Source organism: Galeopterus variegatus, unplaced genomic scaffold (assembly GCF_000696425.1).
Source record: "Galeopterus variegatus unplaced genomic scaffold, G_variegatus-3.0.2 Scaffold2769, whole genome shotgun sequence".
Classification (NCBI taxonomy): domain Eukaryota; kingdom Metazoa; phylum Chordata; class Mammalia; order Dermoptera; family Cynocephalidae; genus Galeopterus; species Galeopterus variegatus.
In genome coordinates, this window is record NW_007728880.1 from 87,094 (window position 1) to 102,937 (window position 15,844).

Sequence of the window (15,844 nt, forward strand, 5' to 3'; positions counted from 1 at the left end):
TTTTCAACAATTCCCATACTCTTTCCTCTGAGCTTAAAGTAAAAAGCTACTTATTTCCTTTCCAAAGCTAAATTTTCCACCTTAGTATTCTATTTAATGCTCTTCCATCTATAGGACCTCAGTCCTGCATTCACAGAAACACCAATCCCAGCTTCGACCTCCCAAAACTCTAAATCCTTCCTCACTCTTTGCTAACTTGACTTGATCTTATCTTTCTCTTAACACTCAAGTTTTCTTCTTCCTTTTACTATATCAAACTTCTCAAATCAATGTGTATCAATTTCTTTCATTCTACTAATGCCATACTTTCAAAATTCAATGGTCTTTTCTACCTCCTCATTTTTCTTGATTTCTAAGCAACATATGAAAACTATTTCTTTGGTTTCACAATAGAAACCACAATAGAAACCAGCCTCTATTGCAAATAGAGGCTGCATAATCCTAACTGCCTCTGACATCCTCAGCCATTTATCTGGTCTCCTTTAATGAAATGCTTTCTATCTAATGCCCTTTACTAAATGTAGATACTCCCTAAGAATGAATCTGCACCAGCCCGTTGCTCTTCTCTGTGATTTCACCCATTCTCATGACATTGGTGGTCATCCCCATGCCCATGACTACCTACTGTATCCCTTTAGCCAAGCCTCTCTCTAGAGATATAATCTTCATTTGTGACCATCTGTTGGGGACTGCCTAATATCCCCCAAATCACTAAGGCTAAAACCAAAATTCACATTTCTTTGCCCCAAGCTTGACTTCTCTTCTGAACTTGATGTTCTTCTTTCATGGTTCTCCCAGTCACCCAAATATATAAGATTTCCACATCACCTTGGACTACTTTTCTCAATTCCCCCTTCCAAATTTAAATATTCACTACAATCTGTCAATCCTTCCTCATAACATCTCTCACATCTGCCTTTCCCCCCCGCCTCTTTTTTTTTTTTTTTTTTTCTTTCCCTTTTTGTCTTTTTTCGTGACCGGCTACGGATCACAACCCTCAGTGTTGCACCCATACTGGACCGGGACTGGCAACAGGATCGCAACCCTCGGTGTTGCGCCCGCACCTCGCTCAGCCAGTGAGCAGCCAGTCTGTATGTGGGATCCGAACCCTCGGCGGAAGCGCTGCCGCGCTCCCAAGCGGCGCACTGTAGCAGTGTGCCACCGGGCCGGCCCCTTCCCCCCCCTCTTCTTATAGCCACTATTCTTATAGCAACTACACCAGTTCAGGCCTTAACCTCTTCATATCTGGCTTATTACAAAAATTGCTCACATGGGCTATAGCCTTCTTCACTTAGCATTTTCCAATCTATGCTAAACTCAGCCACTAGATTCATCTTTCTGAAATGCCATTGTACAGATTTCACACCCTTTCTCAAAAATCATTTAATGATAACCCACTGCCTATTATATAAAACCCAAATTCCTTAGCCTGGCATTTCAGGCTCTTTTTATCAGTTTTGTTTTAATTATTTTTCTTGATAATTCCCACTATTCTCTAACCCAAATATTTTGTTCAAAAAGGCTAAGTCAGTTCATTGTCTCAAGAATATACATTGCATGTCCCTTTATTTACTTCCTTCTCCACATCCCCTGTTCCCTACCTATCTATACATTTTTGAGAGCAGATTAGGGTAATAGGTAAGAGCATGGACTCTAGAGCCAGAGTTCAAAAACCTGAGTTCAAATTCCAGGTCTACCAATTACAGCAGACTTTGGACAAGTTACTTAACCTTTCTGTACCTCAGTCTCCTCCTTCATAAAATGGGGCTAATAGTGGTATCTACCTCATAGAGCTGTTGCGAGGATTAAGTGAATATATTTAAGGTTCCTGGCACAGAGCAGCACTATATAAGCATTAGCAATTATTAATATTTCAAGGCTGAGCTCAACTGACACTCTTCCAACCAAATCTTTCTTGATAGCACCAATCCACAATGATCTTGCCATTTTCTATATTTCTAAAACATTTATATTGAACCACAAAAGTTTAAGTATAAAATAGGGTTTCTCAATAGTGGCACTATTGACATTTTGAGCCAGATTTTAATTTTTTGTTGTGGCAGCTGTCCTGTGTATTCTAGGATGTTCAGCAACATCCCTAGCCTCTACCCACTGGATACCAGTAGTAACCTGCCCCCAAGTGAATCCAAAAATGTCTCCAGACATTGCCAAGTGTCCCCTACTGGGGGCAAAATCATTTGATTGGGAACCATTGATATAACGCAAGATAAAATACCTGAAAGCATTTTGTAACTGCAAAGCAATATACAAGGATACTTCAAAAAGTTCATGAAAAAATAGAATTAAAAGATAATATGAATCTTTTCATGAACTTTCTGAAGTACCCTCGTACAAGGGTCAAGAATTATTATCACTTAGTAATTATCAGATACACCTTTGCATTATTTAATTGATTTGTAATTCATATATACTTTAATTGTCCAATTCGTTTTAAGATCCTTTAGTGCAGAACCCATGTTTTACTTATTCATTTCCATAACCACACCCAACCAACGTCCTTGGACATTGTTTGACTGATAGAAGAAAAGACATAGGTAACCTCAACAGAACCCAGTGACCTGGAAAGAGCATGGGATTTGCAGTCAGAAGATTAAGTTCAAATCTTAGCTTTGCCTGTACTAATTTTAGAACTTCGGGCAATTCATTAAAGTCTATGAGCCTCAGTTTTCTGATCTATAAAATATAACATCTATACAGGTTGACTATGATGTTCAAATGTGATCACATATGTGAAAGAACCATGTATATTGCAGAACAATTACATACATATGTCCATATGTGTAAAACCACAAAATTATTATACCATAATACCTCTATTATTCAGAATCATCAGGAACTGAATTTCTTTATAACCCTATTTTCTAGGTTAACTGAAGCTTATGCCTTTAAGTGTTTAACTTTAAAATTTAAACTATTTTGATTGAAGTCTTCTGCTTTCAGATGTTTTATATATATATGTGTGTATATATGAGTGTGTGTGTATATAAATATATGTGTATATATATATATTCTTTTTTCGAAAGAAGAATTTATATATATATATATATATATTCTTCTTTCTTCTAAAACAACAGGTACTGAATATAATTTAACCTTTCCTTACTGACTCTAGGTCATTGTTATAAACCTCAATTACCACTGTAACATACAGCTCCCTCAAAGATGGTCAGATATGTAATACTATTCACCTCTTTTTTAAATAGCGTAAGAGGTACCATATCTCGTTTTGTTCCACTGCAGCTCTAATGTGGCTTACATTACCCCTTAATTCTCTATGGATTAGAAAACTAAGTAATGAAGTTCGTTCAAATGGAATCTAAAATGAGAAAAAATAGACTTTGAAACAGAGCTCCAGAAGTACTCCTATAACTAAAGTTCACAAACTTAATTTGGAAACTTCATGGCAGTTACTCTGGCTGCTCAGAGGTATTTTTTAGCTAGTTCCTGATTTTCAGTTGTGTTCTGAATAGTTGAGGTTGCTGGGTGAGCAATTTTTTTTCTCCGAGTATATATATGTAGAGGCAGGACCATATGTTGCAATACATCTATATAATAGAAATGTACATTGAACTACCCTTATTTATATTCTGAAACTCTACTGTGAGTGCTTCCTGATGCCACTCAAAAATGTTTTGTTAAGAAAAAAAGAAAGGGTTCAGATCCCCATACTGGCCAGCCGCAAAAAAATAAAAAATAAAAAAAAATTAAAAAGCCACAATTCATGTGCTAAGTCCTATCATATGCAAACTGAAAAGGAAAGGAAAATAATATTATTAAATTTCTTTCAGAATCTGTAGACTGAATATCCTAAGGCTTACATGCATGCCTGTTTTTCCACCTGAACTAACATGAAGACAAAAGGTCTATCTTTTCCAGTTTAAAAAAATTCATTCATTCTTAGATATAAGCAAACATTAAATTTCAAACAAATAGAAAAATTTAATGAAACTTAAGAGAAAAGCAAAGTCAAACTGAAAATTTTTTTGTGAGTCAGGTACATTCTGTTTATATGCTGGTAAATAATATGGGCCACAGAAAAACCTGAAACTTCCAGAACACTTGTACTATTTTTAGGTCTATAATATAAAGAGTAATAATAATAGGTAATTTAAAAAAAAGTGTGGGGAAAAGTGACAGTTGAAAGGAAAAAGAGAAATCAATTCAAAATATTATACTTTTAAAAAAGGGTTTTTTTACTTTACTTAAAAAACTTCAGTGGTTGAAAACCAAACAAAAGCCGAATGAAAGAAAAACAAAACAGGAAGAAATGAAGGAAAAAGAAAAAAAATAGAAGGGAAGAAGAAAACATGGCATATCTAACAGTACTTAGAAGCTACTGGATAAAATTATCTTGGTTTGTACCTGACAACCGTGGTCCAAAAGAAGCTGCAGTATATCCAAGTTTTCGTTTTCAATAGTTATGGTAACAGCATTTCTCCCAAGCACATCTACGCAATTTATGTTCAAGTCACCTGAACTGTTTTCCTCCAAAATCTTTTTTACCATATAATAGTCACCTAAATAACAATATACAAACATAATTTAATATCCATAATATATTAAATAAGAATGACTATAAAGAAAAACTGAGCTTGTTGAATTAAAAGATTAAAAAACCTAAACTCATTTTTGTATTTGGAAATGTGCACAGAAAATGTTAACATTTCCTTGCTGAAAACTTAAATCTTGATAAAATATATGTATATCAGCTGCAAACATAAAAAGCAAGCAGAAAATTTTTAAATGTGTGGTATGAAATGAAAGTTAGTAGTTTAAAATTCAAAACTGGATGATTATAAGAAGAGAAACTTTTAGAAGATATTGAAAGCTAGAAAAATAAAATAGAAGAAGTTTGGAGGAATTAAGTTATATATCTCAAATATATACAATTTACTCACACATCATAATAGTTAAAAATGAGGTCTAATAATAAGTAGAGGATATTATAAAGAGGTTTTACAGGGTAAAACATTTGGAAAACCAGTGTGAACACATATGGGCTTGTGGGTATGCATAAGAGGGAAGGATGCCTCCAAATCCTCTCCTCTCCTCCCTACCCTCCCAATGCACACACACCACACCCCATCTCATTAATGAAGCTGTTTAGATTAAATGACCAGGGAACATTGAGCTCATAACACTCTAAAGCAGGACTAGGATTGGTGCTTGACCTGTCAAGAGCAGGCTGATTGCCTTCTGCCTGACTATAGCCCACAACAAAACAGTTGTCCCATGTGGGAAAATGAGAATAACTACAGCAGTAATCATTTATACCAAGGTTCCATATTCTATTTGTCTGCTGACCAGGTGGTGCAGGATTAAGGGGAATAAATCTAAAGAGAAATGTTAATTAAATAGAAAAAGAAAGCACCAGGGTTTTGTTTATTTTGTTTCATCTTACTTTTTAAACCTAAGATGAATAAAATAGAGGGACTTACAAATATAGTTGCTCCTTAGAAGTCCACGAATAAGAAACAGGGAAAGAACAATCAGAGCAGAAATCAGGAGGAAAAAGAAATGCATGATTTCATGATACAGTAAGAGAAAATACTAAAACTGGACTAAATGAGTAGATAAGATAGGCAACAGATTTTATTTGTTAAAATTTCAAATAAATTTGCTATTATTTTTAATTTTAAAGTGCCCCCCCAACTTCTTTTGAAAGAAGTTGAATTGTAGTTTTCATGACATTTTTCCTTAGTTCCCTCAAGAAGAAAACTAGTCACAAAAAGAAGAAATTCCCTCATAGCACCAATTACTAGACACTAATACTCCATGGCAAAAACTTATCACACACTTCACAAAGTGATACTGTTAGTGCCGAGTTGAACTGATAGTGACCAAACAGCCAGACCAATAAAAATTTACAACTATTACTGGAAAATAATAGTTAAAACCTTATTTCAGGTGAATCTATTTCAATTATCTTAGTACCAAGAGAATACTACCCATAAAAACACTGCTATATTTTGTTATTCTGATGTGTCTAAGGTGAGGCCTAATTTTTTATTTATCCTGCCTGGTATTCATTAGGCTTTCTAAATTTGACTTCTGCCCTTTATTAATTCTGCAATATTTTCAGCCATTATCTCTTCAAATATTGCTTCATCTCCATATAACTTTTTCTACTTTTGGAACTTCTACTAGACATTATGTTAGACTTTCTAATTCCAACTTCTGCATCTCTCAAGATTTCTTATTCTTCCTCTTTCTCACACTCTTTCCTGCATTCTGGGTAATTTCTTCAGATCTTCTCCTATAGTCACATTCTTCTTTCAGCTATCTCCGCTGATTAACCCATTCATTGATTTTTTAAAAAAACATTTTAGTGACTATTTTTTATTTTTATGTTTTATTGGATTCCTTTCTAAACCTTTTGACTTATTTTCTTGTATTTTCATTTCCTTAAGTTTTGAGTCATTTTAAACACAATTATTTTACGGTATCTATATGATAGTTTATCTGAAGGTAGTATTAATTTGAACCCCAAGACAACAACAGACAGGACTATGGTTATATATTCTTAGGGGAGTCTTATTTTTCCTCCCATTCTGAGCCCAACTAAGACAAGCCTTGTTTTCTTTTGTTGTTGTTGTTTTCCCTGTACTGGTGGATGGATTCTTTGCTCATCTTTGCTGAAGATACAGTCATTTAAAGATCCTAGTTTTATGCTTAGATGTTTGGTCCAACTCCTAACTTTGTGTAGATACAAGTCCTTGTGACATGTTCGCATTTGGGCATTAAAACTTAAATCCCTGCAATACCCAGACCAATAACTCTTGCCCCACCCATGCAGCAGCCATAGTGTCAGCTCACACACTCCTGTTTTTCACTCTTTTCTTCACTTTTGGATACTGGATGTTTCCTCTATTTTTTTGAAAGCTCAGCTGTTCATTTAAATGGATGTTTGTTATATTTTAGCTATCCTTTTTAGGTGATTTGAAGCAGAGGGTTTTCAGATTACCTAGTCAGCCATATTGCTAGAGGCAGAAAAGTATGAAGAATTACATAAATAGATTTTAATAAAATTTTTAAAATTTCAGGTATAGCAAATGGACAAAAATAATTGCTATGTTTTAAAAGTTTAGATTGTTGTTAAAAAAGAAACTGCATTGCAAATATCAGATACTCCAGTTTCAAAGACTATTTCCATTGTAGTAAGGGAGCTACACAAAGAAAAAAAAACCTTAAAAATCAAAATGAAATAAATAATCTTCATCCCTTAAAATACAAAGTTCCACTCTGCCACAGCTAACACATTCATGCAAATGAAAAAAAATCACATGCACTAGTCAGAGAACCCATAGGAAACCTAGAGTGATTGCTAAGCATTCTACTAAAATTTATATTTGCAAGTTATTTAAAACAATGTGCTATATTCAAAAAGACCAGAACAGTTTTAATTTTTAGGATGAGTGTGTATGTAAAAAGAAGTTAGGAAACTTAAATAGCTAGAAACTAGTTATAGAGCAAGGATTACAATTTAAAATGTCTTTGTATGCCAAACAAATATATAAATGCTTTTCAATTCATACTGAAGTTGCTTTCAAGAGTTACATACATCTTTTGTCTTTTAAAATATATAGAAGAAGATGCAAAATAATCTGTTTGCTTTTTGGGCTAGATGCTTGTCTTTTTTTCAGTGAAGAAAAAAAACACCTTTTTAAAATCAATTCTATAGGAAGTATACCCATTCAACAGCAAGTCTCCTCAGCCTCTTCTCCAAAATACCTTCCATACTCATCTATTTGTTTCCATGTATACGGCTACCTCCAGTCCAAGCCACCATTATCTCTCTCCTGGACTCTGCAACAGCCTGTTAACTGATACAGCTGCTGACAAAGATTCTCTCCTTGACCAAACTCTAGTCAGGTTCCTATAAGCTCTCTTCTCCACTAGCCCTCAATGCTGGCCTACAAAGACTTGAACAAAATACTAACACAGTTTCTAACAGCTCAAGGTTGCATTCCTAGGAGGACCCTAGCCACTCTTAAAGTGCCTACCTGAGAAAACTCAAAGCTGCCAAAAGAATTCACTATTTGTTCCAACAAACACCTGAAGGCGGCCCCTGTCTCCCAGTCTCTGCGGGTAGGAGCTAACTTGCATTAAGTGTCAGTTAGCAAACCTAGATGGGTTTCACATGGACCAACTCCTGCTTCTTGCTTTTAGTAATTTTTTTTTTTGTCTTTTTCCGTGTCCGGCAACGGTTCGCAACCCTCAGTGTCGCTCCCGTACCGGACCGGGACCGGCAACGGGATCGCAACCCTTGGTTGCCGCCCCCACGCCTCGCTCAGCCAGTGAGCGGGAACCGGTCTGTATATGGGATCCGAACCCTTGACGGGAGCGCCGCCGCGCTTCCCAAGCGGCGCACTAGCGCAGTGCGCCACTGGGCCGGCCCGCTTTTAGTAATTTTTTGTGCACTTCCCTGACTCTACTGAGCCCCCACTCACCTTTTTCCCTATTCCCTCATTCTCCCTTTAAAACACCCAGTCTTCTCTAAAAGTTAAAGTTCAATTCAGTTTACACTGGATTCTTTTCCCTGTTGCCATTTTATATTAGTTATTAATACTTTATACTCTAGCACAGGGGTCAACAAACTTGTTCCGAAAAAGGGCCAGGCAGTAAATATTTTAGGCTTTGTGGGCCATGCCATCTCAGTCCAACTACCCAACTTTGCTCTTTCAGGACAAAAGTGGCCATAGACCATATGTAAACAAATGATGGTGGATGTCTTCCAATAAAACTTTGTTTATGGATACCAAAATTTGGATTTTGTAGGATTTTCATGTGTTGTAAAATTTTTTTTTTTTTTTTTAGCCATTTCAAATGTAAAATGTAAAAACCAGTCTTAGCTCACAGCACTTACAAAAACCAGTGGATTTGGCCTGTGGGCCATAGTTTTCCTACCCTGCTCTAGCCCCACCCCTTGGTCCACTCCCCACCCTGCAGCCAGAGTGATCTTTTTAAAATTCAAATCGTTATCAAGCTTACAACCCTCACAATTTTCTATCACACTTAAAAGCCAAAATTTTTACTATGACCTACAAAGCCCTTTAGGACCTGGGCCTTGCCACCATTCTGAATTTACCTTGTGCCACTTTCCCGCTCACACACTATGTTCATTTTAGACCAAGGTTTCCAAACTGCGGATTGCAATCCATTAACAGTCATGAAATCAATGTAATGTCCTAACCAGCAACTTTAAAAAATGAAACAGTATATAAAATACCAGAGTAATCCCAAGGATCCTTTACTCAGGCCCACTGTAATAAACCCATGAGAAACACAGTGGAGAAATTTTACAATATCGATCAAGGACAGGTCATTCCATCTTATTCTCACATCTTGTTTGATTTTCTGGCATATGATGGTAAATTTCACCATCACTTAAATGAGAGCATTAATGTCTATCAGTTTATTTTAACCAAATTTGAAATTAGTTATAAAGTGTGGAAGGAAAAATTTTATCTGTCAAAAAATTTGTAAAGTTTTTCAAACCAAGTTTTTGTAACAAACTTTGAGTGTGACAGTTGCAACATTTTAACTGAATATTACCAAGGCTGCTTAAAACAGAAACTTTTATTAAGAGGAAAAAAATGTCAGAAAATACAAAGACATGATCAAATTCATTTTCCGGATCTGGAAATATAAATAAGGACAATACTGATGTTTTGTTAACTTTACAGCTAACTTCAAATTTGTTTAAATTCTAAAAAGGAAAAAAAAAGACTTTTACAGTGAAAATTATTTAAAATATAGTTTTATCAACTATGCAAAATCCAGTATTTCAGACCCCAATGTATTCATAATCACATTGTTGTGAATGAAACCTTCAAAATTAAAAATACTCAAAAACATGGTATGCTGAACTGTCCATAGTACTTTGGATATTTTTGAAAAAAAATTATTACCATAATTTCTTAGTCATTTATGAATCTTAATGAGGTCTATTAATGATAATGAATATCATTTGGCAAAAGAGCAAAGATTCACACTGCTACACTGCTGCAGGGAAAAATTATACTACAGCATGGAAGGTAATGCTGTTTTTTTATAGTAAATCAGTTGGTAAAAATTATATAAACAGCGTATGTTTCAATCTGACAATTGGAAGAACAGTTAGAAGCAATGTTTGACTTTGTGATTAGAGTCTGGTATGTGACTTGAGATCCCATTCTCAGTGATGTTGCAAGTTATGCAAAACTTAGTTTATATCAGGTTTGTGGCAACATAGTTTACAGTTTAGTAAAGAATTTATCATGTTGCTTAAATTCACATACATTTGAATCATATGTATTAATAAAACTAGAAAAGTACATTACTGGTCAATATAAATTACATTAGAAAAACTATAAAAGAATTAGTTATAGAGCAACAAATATGACCACAAAAATAAACATGAGTTATTTTGAAAATTAACAGAAGTTATTAATAACAGTGTTGATCACTACTTTATAGAACACAAAGCTTTGGCATCCAAAGAAATTCTACTGAATTTCATAAGTATAGTTGGACCTCCATATCCATGGGTTCTGCATGCATAGATTCAACCAACTGCAGATGGAAAATATTTGAAAAAAAAAATTGCATCTGTACTGAACATGCAGACTTTTTTTTGTCATTATTGCTTAAGCAATACAGTACAAAAACTATTTACACAGTATTGTGTTAGGTACTGTAAGCAATCTAGAGATGATTTAAAGTATACAAGAGGCTATGCATGGGCTATATACAGATACTAAGCCATTTTATATGAGGGACTTGAGCATTTGTGGATTTTGGTATCCTAAGGGTCCTGGAACCAATCTCTCATGAATACCGAGGGACAACTGTATATTGATAAAGTGCTGGAATTCTTTTAGTCCTGATCATTCATTTGGGCTCTTAAATAGTCACTACTTATCACCTCTTAGTGAGAACTTTTGAACTTCTCATTACCTATTAAAGTACTAATCCTAGATCTTAAGCTTCTCAGTATCATTAAATATGATGGGCCAGCTATGAAGATATTATAGTACTGGCATCGAAGAAGAGGAATTATTCTTAGGTTGCAACAATACCTATACAATAAAAATGAATCTTTTTTTTTTTCATTACTGCTCATCACTAAAGCATAAGAGAGCATCTTCTTTACAGTCCTAAAAGATAGGAATACAGTCAGTAATTTATTGATAAAGTACTTTTCCAGTGCCTTAAAACAATTAACTTGATAATCATATTTTGATGATGACTTACAGAAAAGAGCAGCAAAGTAAAAATAATATAAAGAAACCTGTGTAGTCACTACAAAGAAAGGCCAGTATTACAGAACTGTGAAGCAGCTAGATGCTCAATGATTATTATTCTGTTATAGATAAATTATCCATCAAGATTTTGGTGATTTGTCATTTTTTGTTAAAAATAACTCTGAACCATTCTCTATAGCATTTCTCAACTGGTACATTCTAAAACTTTGGTGATTTGAAAAGCTTTCCTGCACAAAGTACATAAGTGCTATGCCTAATGACAATTTGTGAAATGTTTGTATAGAATGTGGCCTACAATTCCCTCTTTACCTATCCTTTCTACAAAGTTTTCTTCCCTTTCAGCACATATACTTCTTTATATTAGGTGCCCCTTATGAACATTAAATTTCTCAGCAATACCCAGTATCCTGCATTTTTCTTCCCACCGCCATCCTCTCCAACCCCACACTGAAAAATCTCTTCTCAAATAGATAAAACAAAAGTCCCATTAAATATATTAAGTAAGGTGTTATAAAACAGCAGCTTCATATTACTTTTCCCAGAAGCGTGGCACATTTGAAAAGCATCTTTAGCCCAAAGCATTCTACATAAAGCTTACATAGGAATTCAGTCATCAAAGGCATCCTTCCGTACTATGCAGCAAATCATCTCACAAAGGTGACACAGAACTCTAGGAGTAGTCTGAGCCCAGGGATAAAGGTAAAATTCTGCCTTTCTACTCCTCTCCTGATCCCTTGCTGAAATTTCAATAAGGGACTGCTGACTCAGCCATAAATCTAATTTCCTGAAAATGCTCTCCATGGAGAGTTGGTAGGGACTGAATCCTTTCATACTTCATTTTTCTGCACAACAACTGATTACTGATCATCAGCAAATTAAAAGGTTCATGCAGGTCTATCTTCATGAATACTCATACACACTAAAAGCCATCATCTTACTCAACAGTTACTTTAAAAGAGGAAAATTAACACAAATCATACTTAGTTTAGGTGCTTCCTAAATAAACTTATTTACCCTTTATTTATTCTGAGGGATGCCACAGGCTACCACAAATAAAAGAGGCTCACTACCACAGTAACTCTCAATGAGGGAGGAAAAAGACATGGGCAGTAAGAATCACTACTTAATATTTCATAAACAATACATTTAAAGTCAGTTCTTGTTTCAATTAACCTTCACCCCTGAATTATAGAGTTCCAAGTCTAAAAAGAATTTAAGTGTACTTTCTGAGAATTTCATTTGAGGGGCCCATATTTAACTTTATATAACTGCCACCAGAACTTTCAATTAATTTTTTCTTCTAAATGTTATACAAAGAAAGGACCCTGTGTTACCTTTAAGATGATCCTAACCCACTCTGAAGATCAATAACAGCCACCACTGCAAGGATTTAACTTTATATAACTGCCACCAGAACTTTCAATTAATTTTTTCTTCTAAATGTTATACAAAGAAAGGACACTGTGTTACCTTTAAGATGATCCTAACCCACTCTGAAGATCAATAACAGCCACCACTGCAAGGCCACTACCTAGATTACCAGTTGCCTAGAGCTACTGAACTAATTTACATAAAAGCCAGCTATTATAAACTATAAAGTGATTTTTCTTTTCTTTCCTACTTTTTTTTTGTTTACTCCTTAATCTCCAAAAGGCCATCCATCCACTAACATGGTCATCTCCACAATTTTTGCTTTAGGAATTCCTAAATTCTCCCTAAGTGGAATATGTTATGAACACTTTGCACATGTAAAGTAAGATTGCTAAATGAAAAGGATGAGATATTCTGGAACATCACAGATGTTCTAGAGTTGATTTGTTCTGGTGCTACTAAAGTACCATGCTTGCTTTTTACTTTTACTGTATAAATGTAATACACAGAAATCAAGGTTTACAAAATATCCATAGAAAGCAAGTTTAATTTCCAACTAGTAAGTCCAAATGTGGATCTGTCTTTTCTGACACAAATGATTTTCATTCATTTAACTACAACCATTCAATATAACATACTGGTTAAGAGCGCAGGCTGAAGAGACATCCAGTTTTAAGACTTCCTAGCCAATGTAACTTTGGGCAAATTAATTTTAAAATCTTGCTAAGCTTCATTTTCCTCATCTGTAAAATAAGGATAGGTCATGGGGTTGTGAAGATTAAATAAAACTGTCTATGAAAAAGCATGTGCACTCTAATCCTATAGCTGTTTCAGTAAATGTTTGCCATTTTGGTCTGATGAAGGTTCCAATGTAATAGTGGAAGCTATAGTTACTTCAGGAAACTTCACTTTTAGATTTGGTTTGAGTAACACTAAAAAAGGTTTACTGATATTAGTGAATACAAACATGTAAATAAAAAATATATACTCTTACAACTCAAAGAAATTTTTTAATGTGAATGTATATGAAATATGCCATTTTTCCAAATCAAACCCAAGAACTTGTTTCAACATACCTGAAACATAGAAAATACCTTTTATCTCACAAATTTTTTAAAAAAATTTATGTAGCATGAAAAAGCATGCCTATTTTGTTTCCAGCCGACACCCAAAAGCCAAACCTCTCCAAGGATCTTAATGATGTTGTAAAATGGGAAACCGACAAAGAATACAAAGCTGTTTCGACTGATACTACTGGATAGGCTATGAAACTGTCATAAATTAAAAATATCTTTTGAGATATGTCATGCAATAATCCTCAATATATATAGCGTTCAAGTACCTACTTCAGCTATACTCCCTGTGAGATTTCCCTGTCCTCAGTTTGACAGGAACATCAAATTCCCTTTCTTAACATATTTCCTGTTTGCTTTAAAATAACCATAGCACGGTGAGCTGGGCTAGATGGAGCAGCCATTTATTCATTCTAGTACAACACAATCCTTTCCCTTCCCCTCTCGAGAATTTTTGAGGGAAGAGAACTCAGGCAAGCCCACTCCAACAATACTAAATAATTTTACATAATCCATAGACCATAATTTTTGTGACATTATAGACATACATTCTATGTTTCTTCACATTTCCAAGACTACTCGAAGTTGTGTCCATGGTGGATTTTAACAAATGCTTCATAATATTATTTAATACTGTTACCTAAGCACATAAACATACTTGGACTTTGTTTATATGTCAATGTGTTCAAAAAGTTGTGAAAATAAAATTCTATTTCAAAAGCAGTAAGAGAGGTTAGGAAGGTTGTCATTTATTAAAAAACACACACAGACAAAAAATCCTCGGTAGTTAATCTTTCCACAGCGTAAGTTGCCCTTTGGGTTTATGTTTTGGAAGTTTGTAGGTTCTAACAGCTGTCTTAAATGAGCATGGTCATTGTACAGGAAGCCGAACAAATTTATAAATAGAAAAATTTCAGTACTTTTATTCGTGTAGGAAATAAAAGCAATCAGTTTCCCATTCCTTTTATTAACATGCGTCACTCAAAAGCATGCTCATCTGAAAAGACTTTAATATGGCCATAAAAATGATCAATTTCTAGATTTAAAAAAAAGAAAAGCACACTAAATATAGTCCACTTATTTTCACCCTGTAATTATTTTTCACTACCTTCATCTTCCAAAGAAGCCTCTGGAGCAATAACCTTTCTTTCCAATAAAAAGCACGAACAAAGGTGTTAGCTAAGCTTGGAGAAAGTTTTGGGAACTAAGGCAGAATTTCTCCAGTATTGTCCCTATTTCACGTCTCTCCATTCTAAGATATTCATATACTTAATTTCATTTAACGGTCACTAGCCAAGGCACTGGGCAGCTGAAACTAAACAACAGAAAAAAGGTTGTTGGATTCTTTTTACAACAAAAACCAGGTGACAGCCCATAAGTAAGAGGAATCTTAAGGCAAGGTCACGGAATTTTCGGACAGGAAGGTCCGAAACTAGCCTCTGGGCTCCCAGAAGGAAAGAACGGAACCCGGAGGGGTGAACCCGGTCATTCACGTGGTCGCTAGCAGGAGTGGGGCTAACACTCTGGGGTCCGGGCTCCACGACGCTATCGAAACCCGGGACCCCACCAAGGGAGGCCAGGGCCAGAGCTCCCCCCGTCCGCCGGCTCCACACTCACAGGCAGAAGCGGCGCCGGAACGACGCTGGGCGCCCGAACCAGAGGGAATGCCCGAGGAAGGCGAGACGGGGAGAGGACGGAGGGTGTGGAGGGCGGGGGCGTCCAGAGGCGGAGAAAGGGGCCTAGCTCTCACCCTTGTCGCACGCCAGCAAGAAAAGCTTCTCATTCAGCGTGTTCTCCTCCTTCACCTCCCGCACATCCTTCAGCGCCATCACCTCGTTTGGCGACGAAGAGGAGGGGGAAGAAGGCAATGAGGAGGAGGCGGCGCCCGTGAGGTCCGTGGTCGGGTACAGAGCCGCCATCATCGCGGCCCATGAAGGGGGCAGGCCAGGAGACGGGGGCGGGGCCCCCACCGCCCCCGACCCCAGCCCAGCCCCACGGCTGGAAAAGGGATGGGTCGTCCCCACGGCCCCCTCTGCGCGCGGCCCGTTCGCCCCGAAGGGCGTCGCCTCCCCTCGAAGCCAGCACTCGCCCTCCACGGACAGCCCCAGGTTGGTGGCGGCGCATGCGCGGCCC

General features: G+C 36.2%; 1 protein-coding gene across 3 annotated transcripts in view; it reads right to left on the reverse strand.

Annotated features, from left to right (window-relative positions):
* TRPC1 (transient receptor potential cation channel, subfamily C, member 1) overlaps window positions 1-15,838 on the reverse strand; it is a 93,975-nt gene extending 78,137 nt beyond the window's left edge. Inside the window, exons 1-2 of one of the 3 annotated variants that reach the window (XM_008582930.1) lie at window positions 15,462-15,838; window positions 4,384-4,538 (exon numbers count right to left, since the gene is read on the reverse strand). In XM_008582930.1, coding sequence (XP_008581152.1) covers window positions 4,384-4,538; window positions 15,462-15,633 — 327 coding nt within the window. In that variant the 5' untranslated portion in view covers window positions 15,634-15,838. The remainder of the gene's footprint in view (window positions 1-4,383; window positions 4,539-15,461) is intronic. The other 2 variants (XM_008582932.1, XM_008582931.1) reach the window with 2 other exon arrangements.
* Between the last annotated feature and the right edge of the window lie 6 nt (window positions 15,839-15,844).